The 23,175-nt window shown below is 36.0% G+C and overlaps 1 protein-coding gene and 2 long non-coding RNA genes across 15 annotated transcripts in view; 2 read left to right on the top strand and 1 right to left on the bottom strand.

Annotated features, from left to right (window-relative positions):
* The window catches only part of LOC106052846 (uncharacterized), a 46,867-nt gene that overhangs the window by 3,554 nt on the left and 20,138 nt on the right, over positions 1–23,175 (bottom strand). For 4 of the 13 annotated variants that reach the window (XR_008774030.1, XR_008774036.1, XR_008774035.1 and 1 more), the window contains one exon: positions 14,881–14,949. This is a non-coding gene — a long non-coding RNA (uncharacterized LOC106052846). The other 9 variants (XR_008774031.1, XR_008774039.1, XR_008774040.1 and 6 more) reach the window with 7 other exon arrangements.
* On the top strand, positions 5,519–11,510 carry LOC129922046 (uncharacterized). The gene is made up of 2 exons (XM_056006143.1): positions 5,519–5,614; positions 7,772–11,510. The coding sequence occupies exons 1-2, from the start codon at positions 5,587–5,589 to the stop codon at positions 8,665–8,667; spliced, it is 924 nt and encodes a 307-aa protein (XP_055862118.1). The 5' UTR covers positions 5,519–5,586; the 3' UTR covers positions 8,668–11,510.
* Positions 16,652–18,487, top strand: LOC129922047 (uncharacterized). Its single transcript, XR_008774043.1, has 2 exons — positions 16,652–16,714; positions 18,452–18,487. It is a non-coding gene; the product is annotated as an uncharacterized LOC129922047 (long non-coding RNA).

Here is a 23,175-nt window from a genome sequence, read left to right as displayed (position 1 = left end):
AGAATACATAATGTATATCTTTCTGCATTTAGTGTAAAGAGTGGTATTGCTCTTCGCGAGCCAATTATCACATTAAAAATTATCACCGCAGGCTGGATGGAAGCAATACTGTATTTTATACAACGTATCAAGATTTGGTCAACCGGTTTTGATTTCTATGAGGTACATACATCTATACACACATACATACGCCTTACTTTCTGCTTCATATTATAGATATATTTAAATCTTCTTATAATATAAAGCAGAAAGTAAGGCGTATGTATGTATGTATGTATGTATGTATGTACGTACGTACGTATGTATGTATGTATGTATGTATGTATGTATGTATGTATGTATGTATGTATTTATGTATGTATGTATGTATGTATGTACGTATGTATGTATGTCCGGAATAGAAATCAAAACCATTTGACCAATTTTGATAAAACTTGACATAGATGTTCCTTGGGTACTAAATGGAACAGTCACGTATGTAAAGAAGCCCTAAAACAAACTTAAAACCCTCAAAACAAGTTACCCAACTCTATGAAAGTATTACATTTTATGGATCTAGGTCATATAGCAAGGGAGGAAATACTCTCGTCGCCTCAGCGTGGCACCTCCGTGGAAACGTCCGCCCGGGAAAGCGGAAAGGCTAAGAATGTGAGCAAACAGGGCTCCCAGTGAGCTACCACGGTATGCTCTAGCGAGTGTACTTGCACGTGGTGGGGTTGTGAGAAAGGTTTGCTAACCAGTCCGAAATACAGCGCTTCGTTCCCCAACGGAGGCCATACGGGTGGTGATTGTCCTCCCACGGGTGTGGTGGCACACTATAGGCATATGGAGGGCCCCACGTGGGCTCGGCATCCGGCCTTGCATGGGACGGAGGAACCTAAGTCGTTGGCTCAAGGGACCATGTCCTACGACCAGATGGATGTGATTAAATAATTATTTAGTCGCAGGGGGGACTCCAGACAGAGGGGTTGATTAAGAGCCAATTCCTTATCCTGGCCACGGGATAAAATCCTTTCCCGGGACACATGGTTCATAAAAGGGATGCGGTCATCTCGAACCATACGTGGACATCTTAACGGTCATATAGCAATGCTTACACCAGACAAGACCGAAAGGATCTAGATCTAATTAAAAAAAATACACTATGCAAAGGTAGTTTTTTTTTTTACTTTGACACATGAAATTACAAAATATAGTCTATTGATTTCATTATTTAATAAAATTAACCTTCAAATTTGTGTTTCAAAAGCATTATTACATAATTTCGTTCCTTACATCTGCTAATTTAGACGTCTAGACGTACTTTATATTAAATCCATAGCGCGATTCTTTCATTAGACAAGGCCGAACAGAATACTTACACAAGTCTTAATTAGGTTGATTAGCTATTTTTTAGTTTCATTCATAATATTTTTATATTCACGCGCTCGCCTTGCTTTTAACATTATTATTTTGTTAAATTGTTTCTAATACACTATATCAGTGACTATATCAGTGACTATATCAGTGAATATATCAGTGACTATATCAGTGACTATATCAGTGACTATATCAGTGATTATGACCCGCAGGCCACGGGTAATATCCTTGATATTTATAATACATTATAGAAATATTATATGTTTCTCTTATATATATATATATATATATATATATATATCTAAACCATGCTTGTACATTTGTATTCCCAAACATTTTTTTTTCTCGGGTACACAAGAGAAGAGTGATAACATTGGAGGTACATTTTAAGAGTGGAACACATTGTGGCTGATACACAGTGGCCATTTTACATTATTACGTAACACATTACTTCAGTTAAGATAACAAGTCAACATAACTGGTGTGTAGTGTGATGGTTGAAACCCCCCCCCCCCTCAAGCATACACGCCTGCGGATGTGTGTAATGTTACACAGGAGTTAAACACAATTGTAGCTAAGGATTGTGTTCGTTTGACGCTGCGACCAAGAATCAGACAAGTAAACTAAAATTCTATTTTTAATCGTAGCTTTTAAAGATTCCTACCTGCTAGAGCAAACGCAGCAAACAAAATGGCTGTTTAAGTATGGCGCATTCTCAGTAAACCAAGCCTCTCTCTCTCGCGCGCACGCGTCAACGTTTTTTCTTCTTCTACGTAGTGTAATTATTTTGAAATATAACCAGTCTTTAATAAAAGAAAAATACTTTTATACAAGGTTACAAAGACAGTTTGTGTGGAAACACAAACTGAAAATCGGCCCTCGAAGTGGTCCACCCAGGCAGGTAAAAAGGCAGGTTTCAATATTTTCAGAATGAAATTCTATCAAAGACACATGACAGAAAATAATGGAGAAAAAAAGGTTAACAGATCTTGTGTGGTGCCCCAGCGGTCCAGCAGACCAAAGGATAGGTGAAAGTGAATGTGAAGTTAGATGTGAACATGGCCTCATGGGTGCCCGCAGGGGGGTGCAAGGGGTTGCACTTGCACCCTCCTGGATTCTGAGTAGCCAAAGTCTAGCCATTTTTTCGCACCATCAAATCAATTAACTTCTAAGTAGCAACTGAACAAGTAGTGTTTCCACTGTTAATGTAGAGGTATAGACTAGCCTAGGCGTATCAGGAACAGATGGCCAACCATGTACGTGCACACCTCTGAATTCTAAGTAGCCACATTTTAGCCAATTTTTTTATATTTTATAATGAAATACATCTTCCAGATCTGTTTTTTTTTTGTTTTTATTACGTAGATGTAGATTTAGTCGGATCCATGGGGGTACAAGTGCACCACCATGTACCCACCTTCGCACGCCCATGCATTATTTATTCAAAAGTTTACTAAATTAATGTTCAAGAAAATTTTGCGCATCGTCTTCTAAGTCTAAATCTAAAGGCCTGTCATTGGAATATTATAAAGTGTAGTAACTTAACAAGTGGTGCTTCCACTGAAGTATATAGTTCGTTTGGTTGAGCCACTCCTCTTTGTGAATGTTGACTAACATTGACCTTAGGGTGAGGTAGTTAACAGGTTTATCTGGTTGTTCCATAGATGATCCTGCCTTTGAAAGCTTATCTGCCCTTTCATTTCCCATGACGTCAATGTGTCCAGGGATCCACTGTAATGTGATGTTGATGTTTAATTTTGTCATCATCTGGTGTATTATCACTATTTATGTTGTCAACTCTCTTGGGCTTTTTGAGGCGCTGCTGTTAAGTGTTTGCAGAGTAGATTGGGAGTCTGTAAAGACAACAATATCTGATGGTGGTTGTATCCCTTCATATAATTTGTTTTCAACTGTCTGCAATGCTCTTTGCACTATAAAAGGTGTCAAATATTCTATCTATAGCATGTTAGTCGTGACGATTTGTTTTCATTTGCACATAGCTATAGTTATTATGAATGTCACTAGGTCGGCTTTCACAAGACATTCTGTATGTTGATTTAACAGAAGGCAGGAGATCCGCTGGTCGTCCACTGCTAAGGTATACTGATGTATGCAAACGCGACATAAAGCTCTTCAAAATCGACACTAACAGCTGGGGAAAATGTGGCACTGGATAGATCCACATGAAGAGCGAGCATTAAAGGAAAGGTCCTGGATTGTAGATGCCATACACAATAGTTGTAGAAAGAAGGGTGAAAGTACGAAGTATTGGCCTCTTTAGTCACACAAGAAGTTGCAAAAGGAAAAAAATCGTAAAATGCCACAATTTCTATTTTTTATTACATTTAGTTAAAGCCTATAATATTTAATTTTTTTTTTGCCTTGGAGGAGAAATCCTTGCCAATTATCTTTCGATGTGATAAATGTTCTAGTTTCTTTAAACAAAAGTAAAGAGTGTAAATGTATTAACGCCTTGCGGTCGGTGTCATCTCTCGATAAAACAGCAGGTGAAACACGTCCACCAGTTTACAAAAGAAGAGATACAAGAAAGTTCTTCACATGCCATCGCCCGAGTCAAAACGTTGATTTGGATCAACGGAGCACTGGCAGCAGCAAGAAACCAAAAAAATACATCATGAATTAACTGCATTTGCTGGGTATTTTAGTGAAGAAATTGTAGATATCTCAGGCACTGAGCAGATGTCTTTGAGTGTTCGTTTTGTTGATTGCGATTGTATTCGACTTCATTGGTTTAGTACCTGTGGTTCAGAGAGACGCACTGCATGTGTCTAACGTCATTGTACAGTCTAGACATGGACAAAATACTCGGCCAAGGCTGCCCCTGATGGCTAGCATTCTTTTTCCGTAACTGTCCCTAGTGATAGCGTTGGTGCTAAATTTACCTCTTTTGTGTGAGACACAATCAACTGAAAAATACGAATCCATTCGAGATTGAAGTCTCAACTTTGAGAGCTATCACTGTTTGGGTGATCTTAAACTAACGACTGCAAGTGAAACCAAACAAACTGCAGACATGTGTAGTAAATGCCTCCCCTCTTGTTTCTGATTTGCCTTTTAATTGTCATTAATTAGTCATCTGTTCTTGAACCAGTTTCCACTGTTTCCACGGTGTGGCAGTCTTTTCAACTTTACATAGTGGCCGCTCAACAGCACATCCTTAATGACATATTCAAAAACCAACTTGACCATCCTGAGGAACACGTCAGAAATTCATCTTGAGGAAGGAGAGACTGCTGGCAGAAAAACCTGATACCGGATATTGAGTAGCTGCTGCCGAGAATTTGCAGTCGACAGACACAATGAGAAAACCCCCCCACATGTTTGGATTTTGGGAGTTATTGCAGAACACGGCTTTACATTACATATCTTGATTCTTAAGTTTCTTCATTACGTCTCGCTTTTCGAGCAATGACAATGGTCAGTTCAACTTGTTTTTGTCTTCATCCTAAAAGCTGCAATACAAAGAAGAATATCAGAACAGATCTAAACGGGACGGACGGACCGACGGATAGACATTCCACACAAAACTAATAGCGTCTTTTCCCCTTTCGGAGGCCTCTAAAAAGGGGGAATTTACAGATTTAGAAAAAACATTTTTTTGCTATAGTAGACAAAAAAAAAATTAATATTTAAAATTTACAGGAAATTATATATAAAGTTGAATACTACAACCAGATTTCCGATTTTACACTATATGAAATGGTGTATGTGTGTGTGGTGGGGTCATTATGTTTGGTATGAAACTTTATTTTTCAAAATAGATCTAAAAGAAACAGAATACATGATTGCAGGTAAAATCTTTTCTTTCTCAGAATTTTTTTTCTAGTTACCTAGAAATCTAAAAATAGCACTAGCCCATTGATTCTCTTGTGTGCTTATTTGTGTGTGTAATGTGTTCCTTACGGTAATCCAAGCCAGACTTTCAGACTGGGTTACTTCTCTTGGCAATTTTAATTTATACCTGCCTTTTATAATACCCTTTTCACACTGGTTTGTTTATCGATTTTGGTAACGATTTTGACAACGATAAAGCAATATTGATTATGTCTGGGACCTTTTGTTCATGTATCACACATACTGTGACAGAAAAGAAGAGAACAACTGAAAAAAAAAAAAAAAGCAACTCAAGAAAAAAAAATTTTTTTTCAAGCACACTGCGTAACGTAACCAACTGATAAATAATTTGTTTCGTGCCTGTTAGAAGAGATGTCGTCTCTTAACTTTTACAAAAACTGTAAGTGTCCTTATTTTAAATATTTTATTTTTAAATATGACTACAGTGTAACATGCTCTTTGTTTAGTGCTCTTTTACTTTGAAGGTAGACTTTGTTTACAATTCCTCTTATTACCTTGCATATTTTTCGTCCGTTAAAAAAAAAACAAGTAACGTTTAAAAAAAAATACAAAATTCTCCTTTATAAAGCCTATAACTTTTTAAAAATAGAGATTACTCCATTCTGTCAGAATAAAAAAAAAAGGAATATTTTGTACGCCATCAACTCAGCCCAACCCTGAATTTTGTTGTTTGGTTAAGCGCATGTATAAATAAGAATACAAAATTCTAGTTTGATGATACAAATCCACAAAAGGCTTTTTAAAAGACAGTAGTCTAGGCTACAATACTGGATCTAGATATATAATATAGAACAGAGTTTCCCAAAGTTTTGCCCTATGTGTACGCCTTTTATTATAACCCTCGCAACCTCCCCCCCCCCACTTTAATTTACTAATAGAAAATATTAAAATGTTATTTAAACTAAATTAGCATAGTTAATGAGGTGCAAGGCGTGTACGCCCTCAACTGTCTTCCCGTACACCTGGGAGTACGTTAACCCCACTTTGGGAACCACTGGTATAAAGTATCGTAGATTCTAGTGAGGTAATAGGCTTATAGATCAGGACAAACTGTTCTTGAACGCCAAATAATTTATTGAACTCAATAATAAAGACGCGGTAATACCCGCTGACGTGTGTCCAGGATAAAGATTGTCTAGACGAGTGATGGGCAAACTACGACCTGCGGGCCAAAACCGGCCCACCGAATGGTTAAATCCGGTCCTCCCCATGTTTTGTAAATAATAGTCTATAAAACAATTTCACCCATAATGTAGAATTCAAGTTTTTATTATTAGTTGAAACATTAAAAAAAAAAAAAATTATTACGAATTTTAGCTTATAAATAAGTTCACTTCTGGTTGTGTAGTCTGAATATGGGATGCACACGAGTGAAGGGAACAAAGTTTCGAGGAACATTAAATGATTTTGTAACAAATTGGCTTTCTAGTTGGTGTTTAATGTTTCTTTATTTCACTGCGCATGTTTGTAGAGCATTTAAACTAAAATGTTGAGTGAATATCGTAGAGTTGATTCAGAATATTGGGTTTTTAAGCCTGAATGGACAAGGAAGTAATTTTTCATAAATCTTAAATACCAACCGTTGTGTATTATTTACAATGCAACCATGGCCGTCTATGAGGACTATAATATATAAATACAGACAGTTTACTTCTGAACATAATAACAAGAGATAATTGACCTATGTCAAAAGAAAACAAAACAGCACAATATCTATATAGGGAACTATTATGCTAGCGGAATCTAACAAAAATGTGTTACTTCTCAGGTTAAATTGAAGCGTACGATATTGCTAAAAGTAATCAAACAAATTGTGATGGAAGATTTTGTTAAACCATGTTTGATTCAGCATACTTGAATCTCAATCTGATAATCATTTTAAACAATTTTCAAATAAGAGTTTAAAAAAGTATTATAGAAATTCAGTTTTCGTAACTCAATATCTCATGGTCAGAGAATTTGTGCACTGTTAGTATCTTGGTATAATTGTGCGCAACTTTTTGTTTTAGAAATAATAAAATAGAAAAAGTCTGTGCCAGACAAAAAAAAAACAACAACGTATCAGTTGACAGTTCACTCTTACGGATCGCACAAAACTATGACAAAAGTAAAGTTCCCCTTTCAGACCGTGCGACCTATAGGGCAGTTGATTTTAACGGTCATCTGTTTCTTTGGCTAAGGGTTAACGATGAGCAGAGTGTCATGTGGCCAGCACAATGACCAACCGCTTTTGCTTTCCACAACTAAAGTCAGGTAGCCATTAGAGTTGGGTGGACTCAGGGGTGTCCTAAAAAATCCCGAAAAGGGATGGGATTTCTCATAATTATTTTATTGTTTAGTTCCTTATTTTTCTTTTTTAAAGTTTGTCGACTTTTTTTTTCTTACACTTATATATATATATATATATATATATATATATATATATATATATATATATATATATATATATATATATATATATATATATATATATATATATATATATATATATATATATATATATATATATATATATATATATATATATATTCTTTAGGTCAAAGCGAAGAATTTCTATGGCTCAAAAAAGAGTCTATGGCAAATGCTGACCAAGGTTGCAAGAAGAATAGACATGAAAAGTTTTACAGCGTCGAAGCGTCCAGCAAAAACCTTCCAAAGAAATATAGCACTGATGAAGATCTAATTTCACAGATACGAGAGATGGCCAAACTTACAGTACGGTTACAGACAAATATAGACCCACAGTCTATCCGTTTCGGAACCGGACTTATTCAAAGAGTCAGGAAGGAACGAGGGAAGCATGGGAAGAGTTGCCCAGATAAAACATGTACAAAAGGCGAGGGCCACGTGTACTACGTCATCACGGTCACGACAGTGTATCACGTGGTGTCTTCTCAAAACGAGGCAGAGAAAACGGAAGTGCTTCCGTTTTTTGATCAGGAGGGTCTGAAAGATGATAGCAAGGCTTTTTCGGTCTATAAACTCCTGGAAACGGACAAGGAGACTGATAACTTCGACTGGTGTGCCATTGAGTGTGTCACCCACAGCGAAGAACTGGTGAAAGATTTTTCGGACGCTATAGAAAACTTGGAGAGACTTCAAAAAGCTACCTACTCAAAATACAATTGCGACACTGAAAAGTTCGTGGTCATGATTGGGCACCCGCATGGGGGGCCCAAGAAAGTCAGCTTCGGTACTTGGAGCCGCAAACAGACTTTGAAAGAGATAAGAAGCACCCAAGACTGGTGCCAGTACAGACACGACACGCCCTCGTGTCCTGGCAGCAGCGGTTCCCCTGTTTTAATTCTAGGGCAGCCATTGTGTGGATACGGATACTGGTTTGGTCATCCGCATAATCATAGTGCTTGGGACAAAGAAGAACACGAAACAGTGACCTCCATCGGAGCCAACAGCATGGCGCCAAGTACATGAAATCCATCGCTGATACAGACTAATGTTGCAATAGTGGTTTAGAGGCTTGTAATGCACAGTATTTACAAATCCCATTACATAAAGTACCAGGTGACCGAGCCTCGCTCGGTTGAATAATTTCATAAGGAAGTCATTTTGGAAATATTTTTGTAACTACGAAAATGAACGATCGAGTAAAAGATACTTATCTAAAGAGTTGATTTAGTGTTCTGTTAGATCTAAATGTAACTGTACATGGCGATTAGAATATAAAGTCTCTTAGGTCCCCCAACTGTCTAGAAAAAACACAGCACACGTCGTGACGTTTTACAACTTTTGCGTAAAACTATTGGGCTTTGCAGTGTAACTTTTCAAATGGTTACGTTCAAACATTTAATATGACATTTAGTATATTCATTATGGTCTCAGCACGAAACATCAAGGGACGCAAAATCTCTGAGTTCTAGGGTAAAACATTCAATTAGTAACATAGTAAAAAGCCGCATTTTTTCCTAAGAGACTTAAAAGAGCGTTAGTATTCTAAAGAAGCGTTTCCATGGGGCATCTCTGTTACGCCAACGATTGCCTTTGGTATATGTTCTTTTACTACTTGCCCTGGTCAGACGCTTATCAACCTCCCTTAAAAGCAATCCGTCATTTGATACTATGTTTCCCAGATGTATGAAGTTATCTACCATGTTAAGGGGGTGCCTGTTCACGGTGATCTTAGGGGCTGAGTAGATGGGGCTGGGTGACTTCTGGAACATGAGTTCCGATTTTCCGAGGTTCATAATTAAACTAAAAGAGGCGGCAGCGTACTTAAATTCGTTGACTGAGAGCTGGAGATGATGATACTTGTGAGCAAGAAAGGCGTAGAGAAGCTGTGTTATGACCATTGCCATTGTTTTGGTATGGGACAGTAGACTTTGAGTACATTCTAATACATGTAATTAACCAGTAGTTATAAAATATTACCCTGCATAGTAGGACTGTGTTAATTATTCTAATCTACCTAAACTGGGAATAGTTAGTCATTTGGAAATGTTTATAAAATGTTTTACATGTTTCGGATGTTCCTTCAGAATTGACGATAATTACTTCCTAGTCCAAACCTCCCACAGGACGACGGGGGATGGGAGCGGGCAGGGTTTGAACCCTCGACCATCGATAAATCTGAACGACAGTCCAGCGCGCTAACCGCACGACCAGGCAGATTTATAGATGACTTCTATTAGTTGACCAAGTCAAAATAATTTTAGCCTTTTTGGAAGAAAAAAATGTGACGATGATGATTGGATATTGTGTTTTAAGTGCTCTATAAATTGTTTACACTTTAATTGCGTAGAGCCGTGTATAGCTGTTAATTTGTTGACAAGGCTAATAGAACCTACAATAAGATGGTGCGCAAATGTTTAATTAGGTCTATTGATTCATTAAAACTTGTTCATGATTGTAAAGAAATGTTTTAGTGTACTGCTGTAAGCCTAGTGACCTAATCGGTGCACATTTTTTTTTTCCTTTGACGTCATCTGGAAAATTTTCATTCTTGAAACTTTCTAGCCAAAATAAAATGTTCGTTAATGAAACACTTTCAAACCAATATAACAGTCGATCTGGACTTTTTGAGATGCGGCCAATAAGTTGAGAATATATACACATACAGACATATATACATACCTATATACATGCATACAAACATACATATACATACATACATACATACATACATACATACATACATACATACATACATACATACATACATAAATGCATAAATACATACATACATACATACATACATACATACATACATACATACGTACATACATACATACATACATACATACAAGAAATCTAAGAGTATAGAATAAGATATATATATTCTGCCTAGTTTTCCTATACCTAAGGCCGGCCCTGATCGGAAGCTTGTTAGGGTGTGTTTGTAAGGAGGGGGAAGGGGTGCGGACTGGGGCCACAGGTATCGAGAAGTCGGGGGCCAAAATACTTCTGGGTGGCGGCGGATCTGATCTGTCACAATGTCATGAAAAAGAACAAACATTCGTTATTGGATGAGACGTTGTGCCCTTATATTTCATATTGTGAATAAGAGCAATTCAATTTAACTTATAGTCTACTTTCTTATAGTAGTCACAGAGACTGTGATACTAAAGAAATGGACATATCTATCAGCATTTTCAATCATGTATTTACATAATTAACATTTGTACCTCTAAATCCGAAATACTTCCATCCTTTTTTTTTTTGAATGTCTAGCAACTTCGCGAGGCCATATTTGTATCGGGTGATTGTTTTCAGTAAGCAACATGATTTCATTGTTTTATAAATAGATCTTAACAAAAGCATTGGTTGGTGGATTACTGGTAACCTGACTTCGCTAATGCAACATTTATTGAAATACTTTTAACTGTGTGACACGGACTAGATGTGCATATGTATCACATTCACATATATCTTCTGTTTGTATCACTCATGTAACTGCGTGGTTTGCTGGTCACAAAGTACTCTTGTATAAACTTGTATATGTACTACTATAGCCTTATGTACATTGACTGTATTGTATGGATGCCATTTCAGCTGTCCAGCTCTTTCTTGGTAGTGGTTTGGTCGTGCGACCATATTTATGATGTATCGTTGTCTAAATATATAAGAGATCTTTAGATGTGAATTTCCTTGACCTCTTAAAAATAAGATGTGTTTCTTTACTCTCAAATTTACGAATTGTATTTCTTTTAAATCCAATATATATATATGACTCCCTTCTTTGTCGAAAACGTCAATCCTTATTATTATTTCTTGGTGTTCTGGTCCATATTGCAGTCCTGGAATCCTGGACATTAGCGTGTCTGTGTAGATGTATCTGTGTAGATGCGTCTATGTAGATGCGTCTTTGCTGAGATGTCTGTGTAGATGTGTCTGTGTAGATGTGTCTTTGCAGAGATGTCTGTGTAGATGTGTCTGTGTAGATGTGTCTGTGTAGATGTGTCTGTGTAGATGTGTCTTTGCAGAGATGTCTGTGTAGATGTGTCTGTGTAGATGTGTCTTTGCAGAGATGTCTGTGTAGATGTGTCTAAGAGAGACATTTTCAACCACACCTTGATCTCTGGATATTTAAACAAATATTCTTTAATTTCCTAAGCAGTTATTCGAAGGTATTACTGATACCCACGCCTAGCACCTAGTCAGTGCTATGTCAGCTTGTCACCACGCCTTGGAATATATTTTGATAGCTATATTGATTAGTATCTTGATTGGTATATTGATTGGTATATTCAAATACTTACGTTATTACTGAAAAGTATATAATCGCTAATAAAGAAAACACAAACATGAACACTTAGATTTTTTGTCATAAACAAATATTTTAGATTGTTTGAAGTGTCACGAAATGAGACTTTTAAGTATTGATAAGTTCTATTTCTAGTGTACCTGACCATCAAAATTTGAATAAATTAAGCCATAAAAGTGGCTTACTTCTGTTCTTTCTATACTGATTGCGTAATATAGGTAAACAATATTTATAGTGTTCCAACAGACAATGGGATCAGATTACTATATGTATTACATAATATATATATGACATATAAAATAGTTATAGTTACATTATTGTGGGGGTACAGATTGGGTGCTTTTACAAATGAAGTTCAATGATATAAAATGTATATTATTTCAATAGATGATATGAAAAAAAAAGTATTAAAAAAGAGCTCTTCATTGAAGAGTTAAGAATATCTTATAGTGATTAAAAAAAATCTAGATCTATAGAAATAAACCTATTGTCAATGTCTTTGTTGTTTTCCATTTTTAGTAGTGGGTGATGGATCTTTGTTTAGGGTAACGCTTGAGTTATCCTTGGGCGTTTTATGGATTTTTTCACATCTGGCATACGATTCTTGCCACGTGACATTGACAGGCCTTAATTCCTCTTCCGTGACGCCTGAAGTAAGTGATACAAGTACATGTTACTGGATAGAAGAATGCGTGCTAAAAATGTTTTAACTGTTGATTACCTTAAACATAATGTAATGAAAACATTGTTCCTGAAATATATCATCTCATAGATTAACACTGAATGTACCAACTAAATCAGCGGTTCTCAACCTTTTTAGTGCCGCGACCCCTAATACGATTTCCCACTAGGCAGCGACCCCCAACCGTAATTTTTTTTTTCGTTCCTAGGCCTAGGTAAATGTAAATTTGCTAATGTCATAAAATTGTTATCGTAATGCCTAAATCTGATCTATGACGTATGTATTTTGATTGAGATGTGATTCATTTGATCCTTGCATTGAAACGTGTAATTATTTAAGGGGACAAAGAGGTCTATCAGGTCGGCTATTTTCTATATTTTAGCTTTCTGATAAAAAACAACAACAACACAACAAACGTCTTCACGAAGAGTTAAAAAAACACTTTGTAGAACTTTCCCTCTCCACCACCTTGCCACAGCATTGGGAAATAGCAGAACACATTAAACTCACCAAACTCATTGCAAAGAATCAATTATCAATGGAAAAAGACATATCTACCTTCAAAAAACAATGATGTTACACTCACTAACTCAAAGTGCCATCTGTATCCAACCCAAATTTCCGATGGTCTTAGGCAACCCCTGACAAATTCGACCCCAAAAGGGTTGAGAACTCCTGTACTAAATGGTTTGCTGTTAGTCTCATTAATTCATTATAATGGGTGGGCCACATGTAGGGTTATTGCTACTTAATTATTTGTTTGTCTATCATATTGTTACGAATGAAGTGACAGGTAGAGGTCACTATGTCTGACCCCGGCGAGATGACACAGCACCGAGTGTTATCTGGAATCTATGCGTGTAAACAAAGACAGGATGTGACGTGCCTCACGTGTTGTTCCAGAGGACGAACAGATTTACGTAGGGGGGCATTGTGACAAATGAACAGTGACAGTTACGTAGTGACCTCGGCGAGATGACACTGCAGCAGGTGTCCTCTGGAATCGACATGTATAAACAACGACAGGATGTAATGTTTCCTCCCGTGTTGTTCCAGAGGATACTAGAAGTGTTTTTGCAATATTGGACAAACGATTAGGGACTCTATATAAACCAGAGAGTTCATGTGAAAAGAGTGAGGATAGTCGTCGTTACTGTGGTCTACTGTGCGAGACAGTAGAAGAGAGTGGACTTGAGCCGTTACAGTCGATACAGTCGATGTAAGACGTATACGCTACATGTTACAGTGACGAATTGTTATAGTTATTATTCAATAAAGTTAGATAAAACTGAAAGTTTAGTCGTCAAGTTCTTTGCTGTGTTTTTATTTGTGTGCCAACTAATACATCTAGCCAGAAGATTCAGAAATACGTAACAATATTCAAGTTAAAATAAAATAAGATACTTTTTATTGGTCCTATCAAATGGAAATTCAATTTGACTACTATTGACCACCTCAGCGTAATTACTGTAACAATAACAATATAGATGTAAATACGAACAACATTAAAAATACAGAACAGATACGCACTCACAACCAGCGCTTTAAGAATTAAATTTCTATATACAAGTGTAAATAATGTGTGTCGTGATGCGGGTGTCCAAAACATAGAGAAAAATCAATAACAAGTTGCTTCTTCTTCATTATCTTTTTACTATTATTATTATTAATATTTTTATTATTGAAATGAACTAATATTCATCTCTGGCACAGCCAGGGTCGAGCTTCGTTAGAGAGAAACAAAATTCACCTTAGTCTCCCTTTAAGAGTGTCCATTGAGATATTTTCTGTCAGGTCTGCAGCAGTGTACTGTCCTCTGGCAGGTAATACGGTTCCTCTTAGGAATGCTTAGGGCTTCGATTATGTCTGCGAAGTCAGTTGTCACTATTATCATTATTTATTACTGTCATTATTATACTCATTTTCTTTCTCTGGCCCTGCGAGTGTGGAGCTACGTTTATTATTATCTTTGAATTTCATCTTATTTGTAACTCCATCCAGTAAGATAACATTGATACTTTTTATGTAGAGAGCAGTGACGCCGCGGATCACATCCGGCCCCTTACGAGGAGCTACATCGTCTCTCGAACCTTGCGCCACAGTGCATTATGAAGCAGGCTTGGTTCTCCTAACACGCGTGTCAGAAATTGATATGAATCCCCTAGGTTGATCTAAATCTTTTCTTTTTTTCAACCTGTAATCTTACAGAATGTAAAATCAAGATAATTCACTCTGAAATACTTACAATTTTTATACAGTTCTGCTCTTGTTGACATTTTTTCAGAACCTTTTTTATTCTCAATGTAGACTATATCTGTAAAAAAAAGAAGTAGATTTTAATAAGAATCAAAATATGAAAATCCTTTTTTTTTTTTTTAAAAGAGTATCCAAGGGGAAGAACTTCTCACTTACAACTATATCACATAATAATGCAGAAGTTTTTTCCCTTTTTCGATATGAAATAAAAAAATAATTGACTAATTGCTTAATTTTTTTATTGGTTCATGCTTTCTTAGGTACAATAAATAATTGTGTAAAGTTTCAACTTAAATCAAGAAAGGGTGTGGGAGAAATGTGGGTACAATTATTTAAGGGGACATATTTAGCCATATTTGTGACTAGCGAAGGATTAATTTGGTATCGAACAAAAATAATTAATAACCAGTAATTTATTGACTAATTGGTTATTTTGTTGTATTGATTCGTGTACTGTTTACGCCAATGAATAATTGTGCAAACTGTCATCATTATCCAAGAATATGTGAGGGAAAAATAACGTATACAAACTTTTCACTACACAGACACTAAGACAGACAGAGAGTGAGTTGATATACGCTTTGTAAAAAGAAAAAAAAAAGCTATGTTTGTTAAACCGCAAGCTATATGATAGCTGATCCAATATATCCACTACCTACCTATCGACAAATTTGCAATGATACCATATAGCAGTAAACAAGGTATCGACTATAGCTTTGGATTAAACCATATCGCTTTTATACGCTCCTTGCCCACGTGGAAAAGTCTTGCTACACCCAGGTGAATAAGTAATAACAACGGTAACAAAGAAATACTGCGCTATATCTATGTTTAATAAACGTAGTTAGGGGTGTCGCAATTGGGATTTCGGAGACAGCCTCGCCCAAGACCAACTTAAAATTAAAAATTACACTGTATTTCCACTGTTTCTTTAAGAAGAAATGAAACTGACATTCATTGGTGATTAAATGAAAAGTCAAGTAGCTATAATCTATACATTTTCTATTAATAAATTTCCGATCATAAAATAACTCTTAAACTTTTCCCTACATTTGCAGTTTATTGTCCCATAAATTTTATTCCCTACCCTATTGCCTCGCCATTGATAACGTCACATTCTCATTCGAAGCTCTACGAATGTTAAGCAGAGTTTAGCAGACCTGTAAATTATTCCGTTCATTTTGTTTGTTGACAGCGCTCTAGAAATGAAATTATTATTATTTGTATAAAAAAATTTCCAACGACAAAAGTTAAAAATTAAAAAAAAAAAGAATACCACAACAGTAGTATTTAAAAAAAAATGTATTTTTGGATTTTAAAGCTTCCACCGGTATGTTTTATTAAAGAGTTTTTTTTTTTATAAATTATTTTGCTGGTTATGTGTCATGCTTGACAAGACGACACTATCTATGAGCTAGTGTCATATGATTAGGAATTTTCCAGAGAATATAACTCTCACGAGAAATGTGTCAGGTGGTTATTTGAAACCGTATACGATTTCGCAAAACGGTCGAGCGCATGACTGATTAGGGATTGATTAGGCTAATGTTTTACTAATGTGTTTCTATTGTAAATAGATCGATCATTTCTTGAAAACTAGAACGAACATAGGAATTCCGAGAAATTCTTTTTTCCCTTTACTTAAGTCCGAAAGAGGGAGCTATTTCTTTGCTTCAGTCTACCAGTGAAGTCAACTGCAACAGGGAACTTATTGAAACATAACAGTAGATTGTTCAGAGAACGCTTTATCATAAAATCATAAAATTTATAGTGTGACATGTTTTCAAGACGCACACGAAGCTCTAGGAGTACATTGTAAAATGGTAAGATCGAATTTCGAAATCTTAATCCAAATCAGACGTACACACCGAAGTCTTATAATCGCTATATTTAATCTAGCCTCGTTGTATTTAAAAGCTTGATAACGTAGAGAGCAGGCCTTTTGTGATGTCAAATGTTTCGTTGTTAATATTTAATTTTATTTTTACAAAGCTTATATTAACTCAGTCTGTCTGTTTGGTAAAAAGTTTGTACACTTTAATTCTCCCACATCCAATCTCGGATGAAGCTGAAATTGCCGCACAATTATTTCTTTTACCCAATAACACATAATCAATATAAAAAAAGTAACTAATTAGTTAATTAACTATTGGTGATTAATTATTTTGTTTGGTATCTCGAGCAAAAGAAAGAAATAGTAATTGACTGAGGTGGTGGTATAAGCTGAATTATTCCCCTTTATAGGTCGTCGTCTGATGCTTAGTGAACACAAGCATGAAATAGAAACAATAGATAACTATACAATCTTTCTTGTTCATACGCTCTTAGCTAGCAGAGTGGTTACCATGTTGGCTTGAGAAGCCCGAGAAGACATGAGCCCACTTGTTTAAATTCAGGTCATTCAGTTTTTATATAAATACATTCAAAAAACGATCACCCAATTCTAGTACAATTAATGACAACTACATAACTGATCTTTGTTGTTCAAACAAGACCACCATATAAGCAGTAGATATTCTCTACGCCACATTAAGATAGTAAGTGTTTTCTTATCTTATGAATTACAGACGTCAGTTTAAAAAAAAAATAGAAGATGGGTAAATCCTACGCATGTTCCTATATCAATCTAGTCAGGCATATAAATCTTTAAATCTCTATACAGTGTAAACTGAGTTAACATTAACTGGTGATGATTTCATTTTTAGACAAAAAAAAATCGCTCTAAAGGTCGTATAGTAGAGGCATGGCCTTGTTAGAAAGTATTTTCGATGCTTCTTATTCAAAGCCTTCACGACCTAGAAATTACAAAGTAAAAGTTACAGAGGTTCCACACTGTAGACTTTTTTTTTGTACTACAAGGAGTATGGAGCACATAGTTTGGGCCAACTAGTCCCAATAGATATCTAGAGCTCAACATTATTGGAAAGACAAGACATAGAGTTCACGGAGTTAAGACACAAACTACAACACGTTATTATGTATAGACATCATATTTAGAAAACTATTCACTATATACAAACTTTTTTTCACAAAGCTTCTATCAACTCACTCTGTCTGTCTAGTAAAAAGTTTGAACATGTTATTTCTCCCATTTCTCATTCTAGATTCAAATTCAAACTTTGCACAGTTATCCATTGCACCTGACAAGACACAAATCAATCCAAAAATTAATCAGATAGTTAATTAATTTTTGGCCATTAAGTATTTTGTTTGTTATCTAAATAAGGGAAATAAATACTTCTATTCAGAGATATGATGTATATATGGATTTAATCAGCTTATTACGTTTTGACATGTTATTTCTTCTCATTCTCGGATCAAGTTGAAGTTTTGCATATTTATTTATAATCAATGAGAATAAACGAATCAATCCAAAATAATTAACACATAATTTAAACGTTTAATACTAATTTATTAATTTTGTTGTATACAGCAGAAAGGGAGTCAAGCCCAGTAATTTTTAGATAAATGGCAATAATTAGTGGTTCTGTCCCTTAGATAAGTTTTTTTTTTTTAAGTATTCCTTTTTCTATTGCTTGTTTACTTGTTTGTCATTTCAGAGAGAATGACAGAAGTAAGGAAAGAATTCACTAAATGTAAGTAAACTAATCGAAAGGTTCCGAAACGGTTTAAACTAATGCTTTGCTACCACGGTAGTTTCAAAAATTTTAAATTCAATTTAAATCTATAAGTAGATTTAAATTTCACATACGAAAGATACAAATTAGAAAAAAGAAATGGAATAAGAAACTAAAATACCTTTTCCATTTTTTTAATAACTAGATACCGTAGAACGTCCGTTATCTGAATTAATGAATTAATTGCGAACAGGGTCTTTCCTTTGTCTGTATATATAAATACGGAATATTATAAAAGGTCCACTTCACCAACAATATAAATTCATATGGGGGGGGGGGTATCGCGCCGTACGTAAACATAAAATTCAAGTAAAATATATATACTGGGGAAAAAAGCGCTATAGGACCTACGTAGTAGTCTACCATTGTTGAGAGATATAATCGCTGCATATCAGCATGGTACTTAGATACCGTACAGTAAAAAAATAAAAAAACAAAAGCAAAACAAAAAAAAAAGAAACGAAAAAAAAAAAAAGGGCAACGCGGGTATATGACGTACTGGATAACTGACGTCCAGATAAGCCACAGTTCTTCAGTAGAAGCATTTTTCCAGTAAACTAGCGAATCGCAGGAATTGAATATCTTATTGACTGTAAACATGAGAGTTGCGTATTTTGACATTAACAATATCCATCAAATTGCTGGGACAAGTTCCAAAAAGCCAGAGGAGTCTGGGAACACCGCTTCCTCCCCGTGAGGAGGCTGCCCATCCTGAGCAAGCTATTATAGCTATTATAGCCATATTATATATGGCTCATATTTGACACGGCTCAGGCTAAACTTTGACTGACATTTCTCCCGCTGCGGGAAGAAGAAGAAACCCGTGTCTCATATTCTTTTCGACTGCCCCAGACTTGCTGGGAAACCAACAATTCTCGACTTGTATGGTGACATGTATGCACTACGCAAGACAGCAGGGTTTCTGTCCAGGGCTTTTGCAAGAGCTGATTTGAACCTAACACGCCCTCACTGAAATGGAGTTTGATGAAGAAGACATTAACTAGAAATCTAGAACTACTCAAGACATTATACAACACTTAACAAGACATATAACCTTATTGGATAATTTACAATGCATAAAGACCTTATTTGATATTTAGCTTAACCTAAGGTCCCTTTTATCTACTCACGCCTTTATTGACATTAAACTTGACTTATCCATGGCCTTATATTAGCATTTAATATGACCTACTCATCATATTATCAGATATCAGACAAGTGAAAGTTACTTACACTTATATTCTTTTTATCAATACTCACCTCTCTAAGTTTAATTTTACTAATATGTTTATTATTCTCAAAACTACAAACTATAATATTTACGATGTTTACCTAATTAAAATGTTCTGCTACATATGTAGCACTGCACTCCAGCGCAATCAAAACATAAATGAATTTTTCTCCTTAGGTCAATCAGAGGCTGAGGTCCGTGAGAGTGATGGAAAATGCGAAGATTACGAAAAGGAATGCAAGACTCCTCATGACGGCTACATTGATGTGAAAGATGTACATTCCAAATTAGAAGAACAATTAATAGACTTAGCCCCATTACTAGATCTAATCTGCAAACTAACCGTTCGCATCAAAATACACGTAGAGACTGATACGTCATCCGAGTCAAAATACAGCGTCTTTGGAACTGGATTCATCCAACGAGTCAGACATCAATGGGATAAAAAGACACCGGAAGAGCGAACAGAACCAAAGCAATACGGCGTAATAACTGTCAGCACAGTCCATCATGTGCTTAGCCCAGCCAAAGTCAAAACTATAGACTATGAAAACGCCACAATCAAAATAAATTTTGACTCTGTTGATGCCGAGGTGAAAAGGGCCACTGGTTTCAAGATATTAGAATCAGACAAAGACATAAACACGTACGACTGGTGTTCGTTTGAATGCACTACAGACAACCTGAAGCTGATTGATACATTAAGCGAACATATTTCCAGCTTGGAAAAAGAGCAAAAGAAAGCATATGAGTTCTATAAAGCTTTACAGAAGGCGCCAAAAACAAGTGATGTACATAAAGATTCCTCTGAGCAGACGTCTCACTCAGCTGACTTTGTGGCTGTCATTAGCCACCCACACGGAGGCCCGAAAAAAGTGAGTTTCGGAAGGACCAGAGCCAGAAAGGAGATTCTGAAGCAGGTCAGAGATCAGCAGGATTGGTGCTGTTATTTCCACGATGCCCTGACGTGCGCGGGTAGCAGTGGTTCTCCAGTTTTTATCTTGGGACAGCCCCTTTGTGGTTATGGTTATTGGTTCGGTCATCCACACAACCACAGCGGAAAGAGAGATGATGGGTTGAAAGTGACTTCCATTGGAGTGGACCACATTGAGACCACATCGAGGCCGTATTAAGACAGCGTTGACACCACAGTGAAATCACATTGTGACCATATTGCGATACCATGAGACAGCGCTTAGACCACGTGAGACCATGTTGAGACGACATTAAGATCATCGAGACCCTTGGTACTTCTGGGGCACTTCACCGCAGGCTACCTTATTACACTAAATTATTATTCTCAATTTTTGCTAAATATTTCATTTGATCTGCTGTTATTCTAATATATTAAATGGCTGCACTTAGTGTGATCTTGACTAGACTTGGTGTGGAGAATACATCAGAATATCAAAGAATTTAACAGTATGAATGACACACGATATCTTCAGACTTGGTGATGAACTCTAAGTTTAGCTCAGCGCAACCTTAGCTCAGCACAACCTTAGCTCAGCGCAACCTTAGCTAAGCGAATTCTTAGTTCAGCAAAACCTTAGTTCAGCGAAACCTTAGCTCAGCAAAACCTTAGCTCAGCAAAACCTTAGATCAGCAAACTCTTAGCTCAGCAAAACCTTAGCTCAGCAAAACCTTAGCTCAGCAAACTCTTAGCTCAGCAAAACCTTATTTCAGCAAAACCTTAGTTAAGCAAAACCTTAGCTCAGCAAACTCTTAGCTCAGCAAAACCTTAGCTCACTGAAACCTTAGCTCAGCAAAACCTTAGCTAGGCGAAACCTTAGCGCAGCGAAACCTTAGCTCAGCGAAAACTTAGCTCAGCGAAAACTTAGCTCAGCGAAACCTTAGCTCAGCGAAACCTTAGCTCATAACGAAGAAATAAAGTAACGTAGAGAAGGAATTCGAGTTCAGTAGGTCAAGAACAAGACAGAAGACCTTCCATTCGTCACAAGCAGGAATGTAAGGTCCTTACTCAGTAGGGTGGAGGAGTTAGCTGGACATCGAATCAAAACGCAAACTTCACCAGCTCGAAGCGGGCGAATCGTGCACAAGGCTACAAAAAAAAAACAACCTCATATGTTCCTTGTTCCTGTATCAGCTCTACCCGTTGGACTAGGGAACGTGAACAAAGTCGAGACGTTTGTGTGTATTACTATATGAAGCTATTTGTGTGTTGTGACTATTCTTTCTCTCTCTCTGTGTCTCTCTCTCTGTGTCTCTCTCTCTGTCTCTCTCTGTCTGTCTCTCTCTCTGTCTCTCTCTCTGTCTCTCTCTCTCTCTGTCTATTTCCTTCTCTTTTTTGGTTTCTGTGTAAAAGAGTCATTCAAATCGAAACACATTTTCAATACATATCAATAAGGTAGTCGTTATTTTAGTCTTAAGACCACAGTTAGACCACAATTAGACCACAGTTAGACCACAATTAGACCACACCAAAAAAATGTTGAACAGTTTTATTCCTTTATATAACATATGTAACAAACCAGTGTTGATGTGTCCTTAGGCTGTACTGCATAAGTGTCGGATACTTATATTGACTAATATAAATATCTTTTAAAGCAAACACTGAGTACTAGTGTGCATATGATTCATTATGTTTCGTTTAATCGGCAGCAGAACATTTTAATGAGGTAAAAATTGTAAATATTATGGTTTGTAGCTTTGAGAATAGTAAACACACTAGTGTATGTCACTGAAATGTAGAACATACGGAGGGGTATGTATTGAATGCAAGTGTAAGTAACTTGAAAACATGCATCAAGATTTAGGATTATTATTATTATTATTATTATTATAAATAATTATTACCATTATTATTGTTAACAAAAAACGACATAATATTCATTTTCTGACACTGTCAAACGCTGGGCTAGTGGATGGAAACAATATTGATTGTAGTCTCCCTTAAATTTTATGATTAGTATTGTTTATGAATAATTCATAGAAATATCGATCTTATATGTACATTATAAATATTGAACCTCTCTAAAGTGTATACTATTTATTATACCAAGATATTTATTTTTTGTGGATATTATTTTGACCTCGTGTGAATAATTCTATTTATAATAAAGAAATAATTTCTTAGTGTTGATTTTCTTAAAATCTAAATTTGTTTTTATTTAGTTGTTTATGAAACACCAGTTACACTCATTGATTTATTCACAGATATATCTTACTACACTCTTGCTTAAATATTACAGAATATCTCTGTTTCAATTCTTTTAAGATTCGAATATGGGCCCGCAAATACGAGCATCTACAATCCAAAAGAAACAGATGACCTTAACATCATCTGCCCTTCACATCTCAAGGTCTAAAAGGATAACTATTTTGAATGGCTTATGTGTTGTTGTTTTTTTTTTGCCAGAAAACCACTCCCTATTTTTATGCATTCATCTGTTAT

This window comes from Biomphalaria glabrata, chromosome 12 (genome assembly GCF_947242115.1).
Source record: "Biomphalaria glabrata chromosome 12, xgBioGlab47.1, whole genome shotgun sequence".
Classification (NCBI taxonomy): Eukaryota; Metazoa; Mollusca; class Gastropoda; family Planorbidae; genus Biomphalaria; species Biomphalaria glabrata.
The sequence above is the reverse complement of the archived record's forward strand: the minus strand, read 5'-3'. Positions and strand labels throughout refer to the sequence as shown.

What these genes read in the sequence shown, in the direction of transcription:
- LOC129922046 (XM_056006143.1), top strand. Translation starts at nt 5,587, where the DNA reads ATGTCGTCTCTTAACTTTTACAAAAACT. An exon ending in TCTTAACTTTTACAAAAACT is followed by an intron (nt 5,615 to 7,771) that starts GTAAGTGTCCTT and finishes TATATTCTTTAG; the next exon opens with GTCAAAGCGAAGAATTTCTA.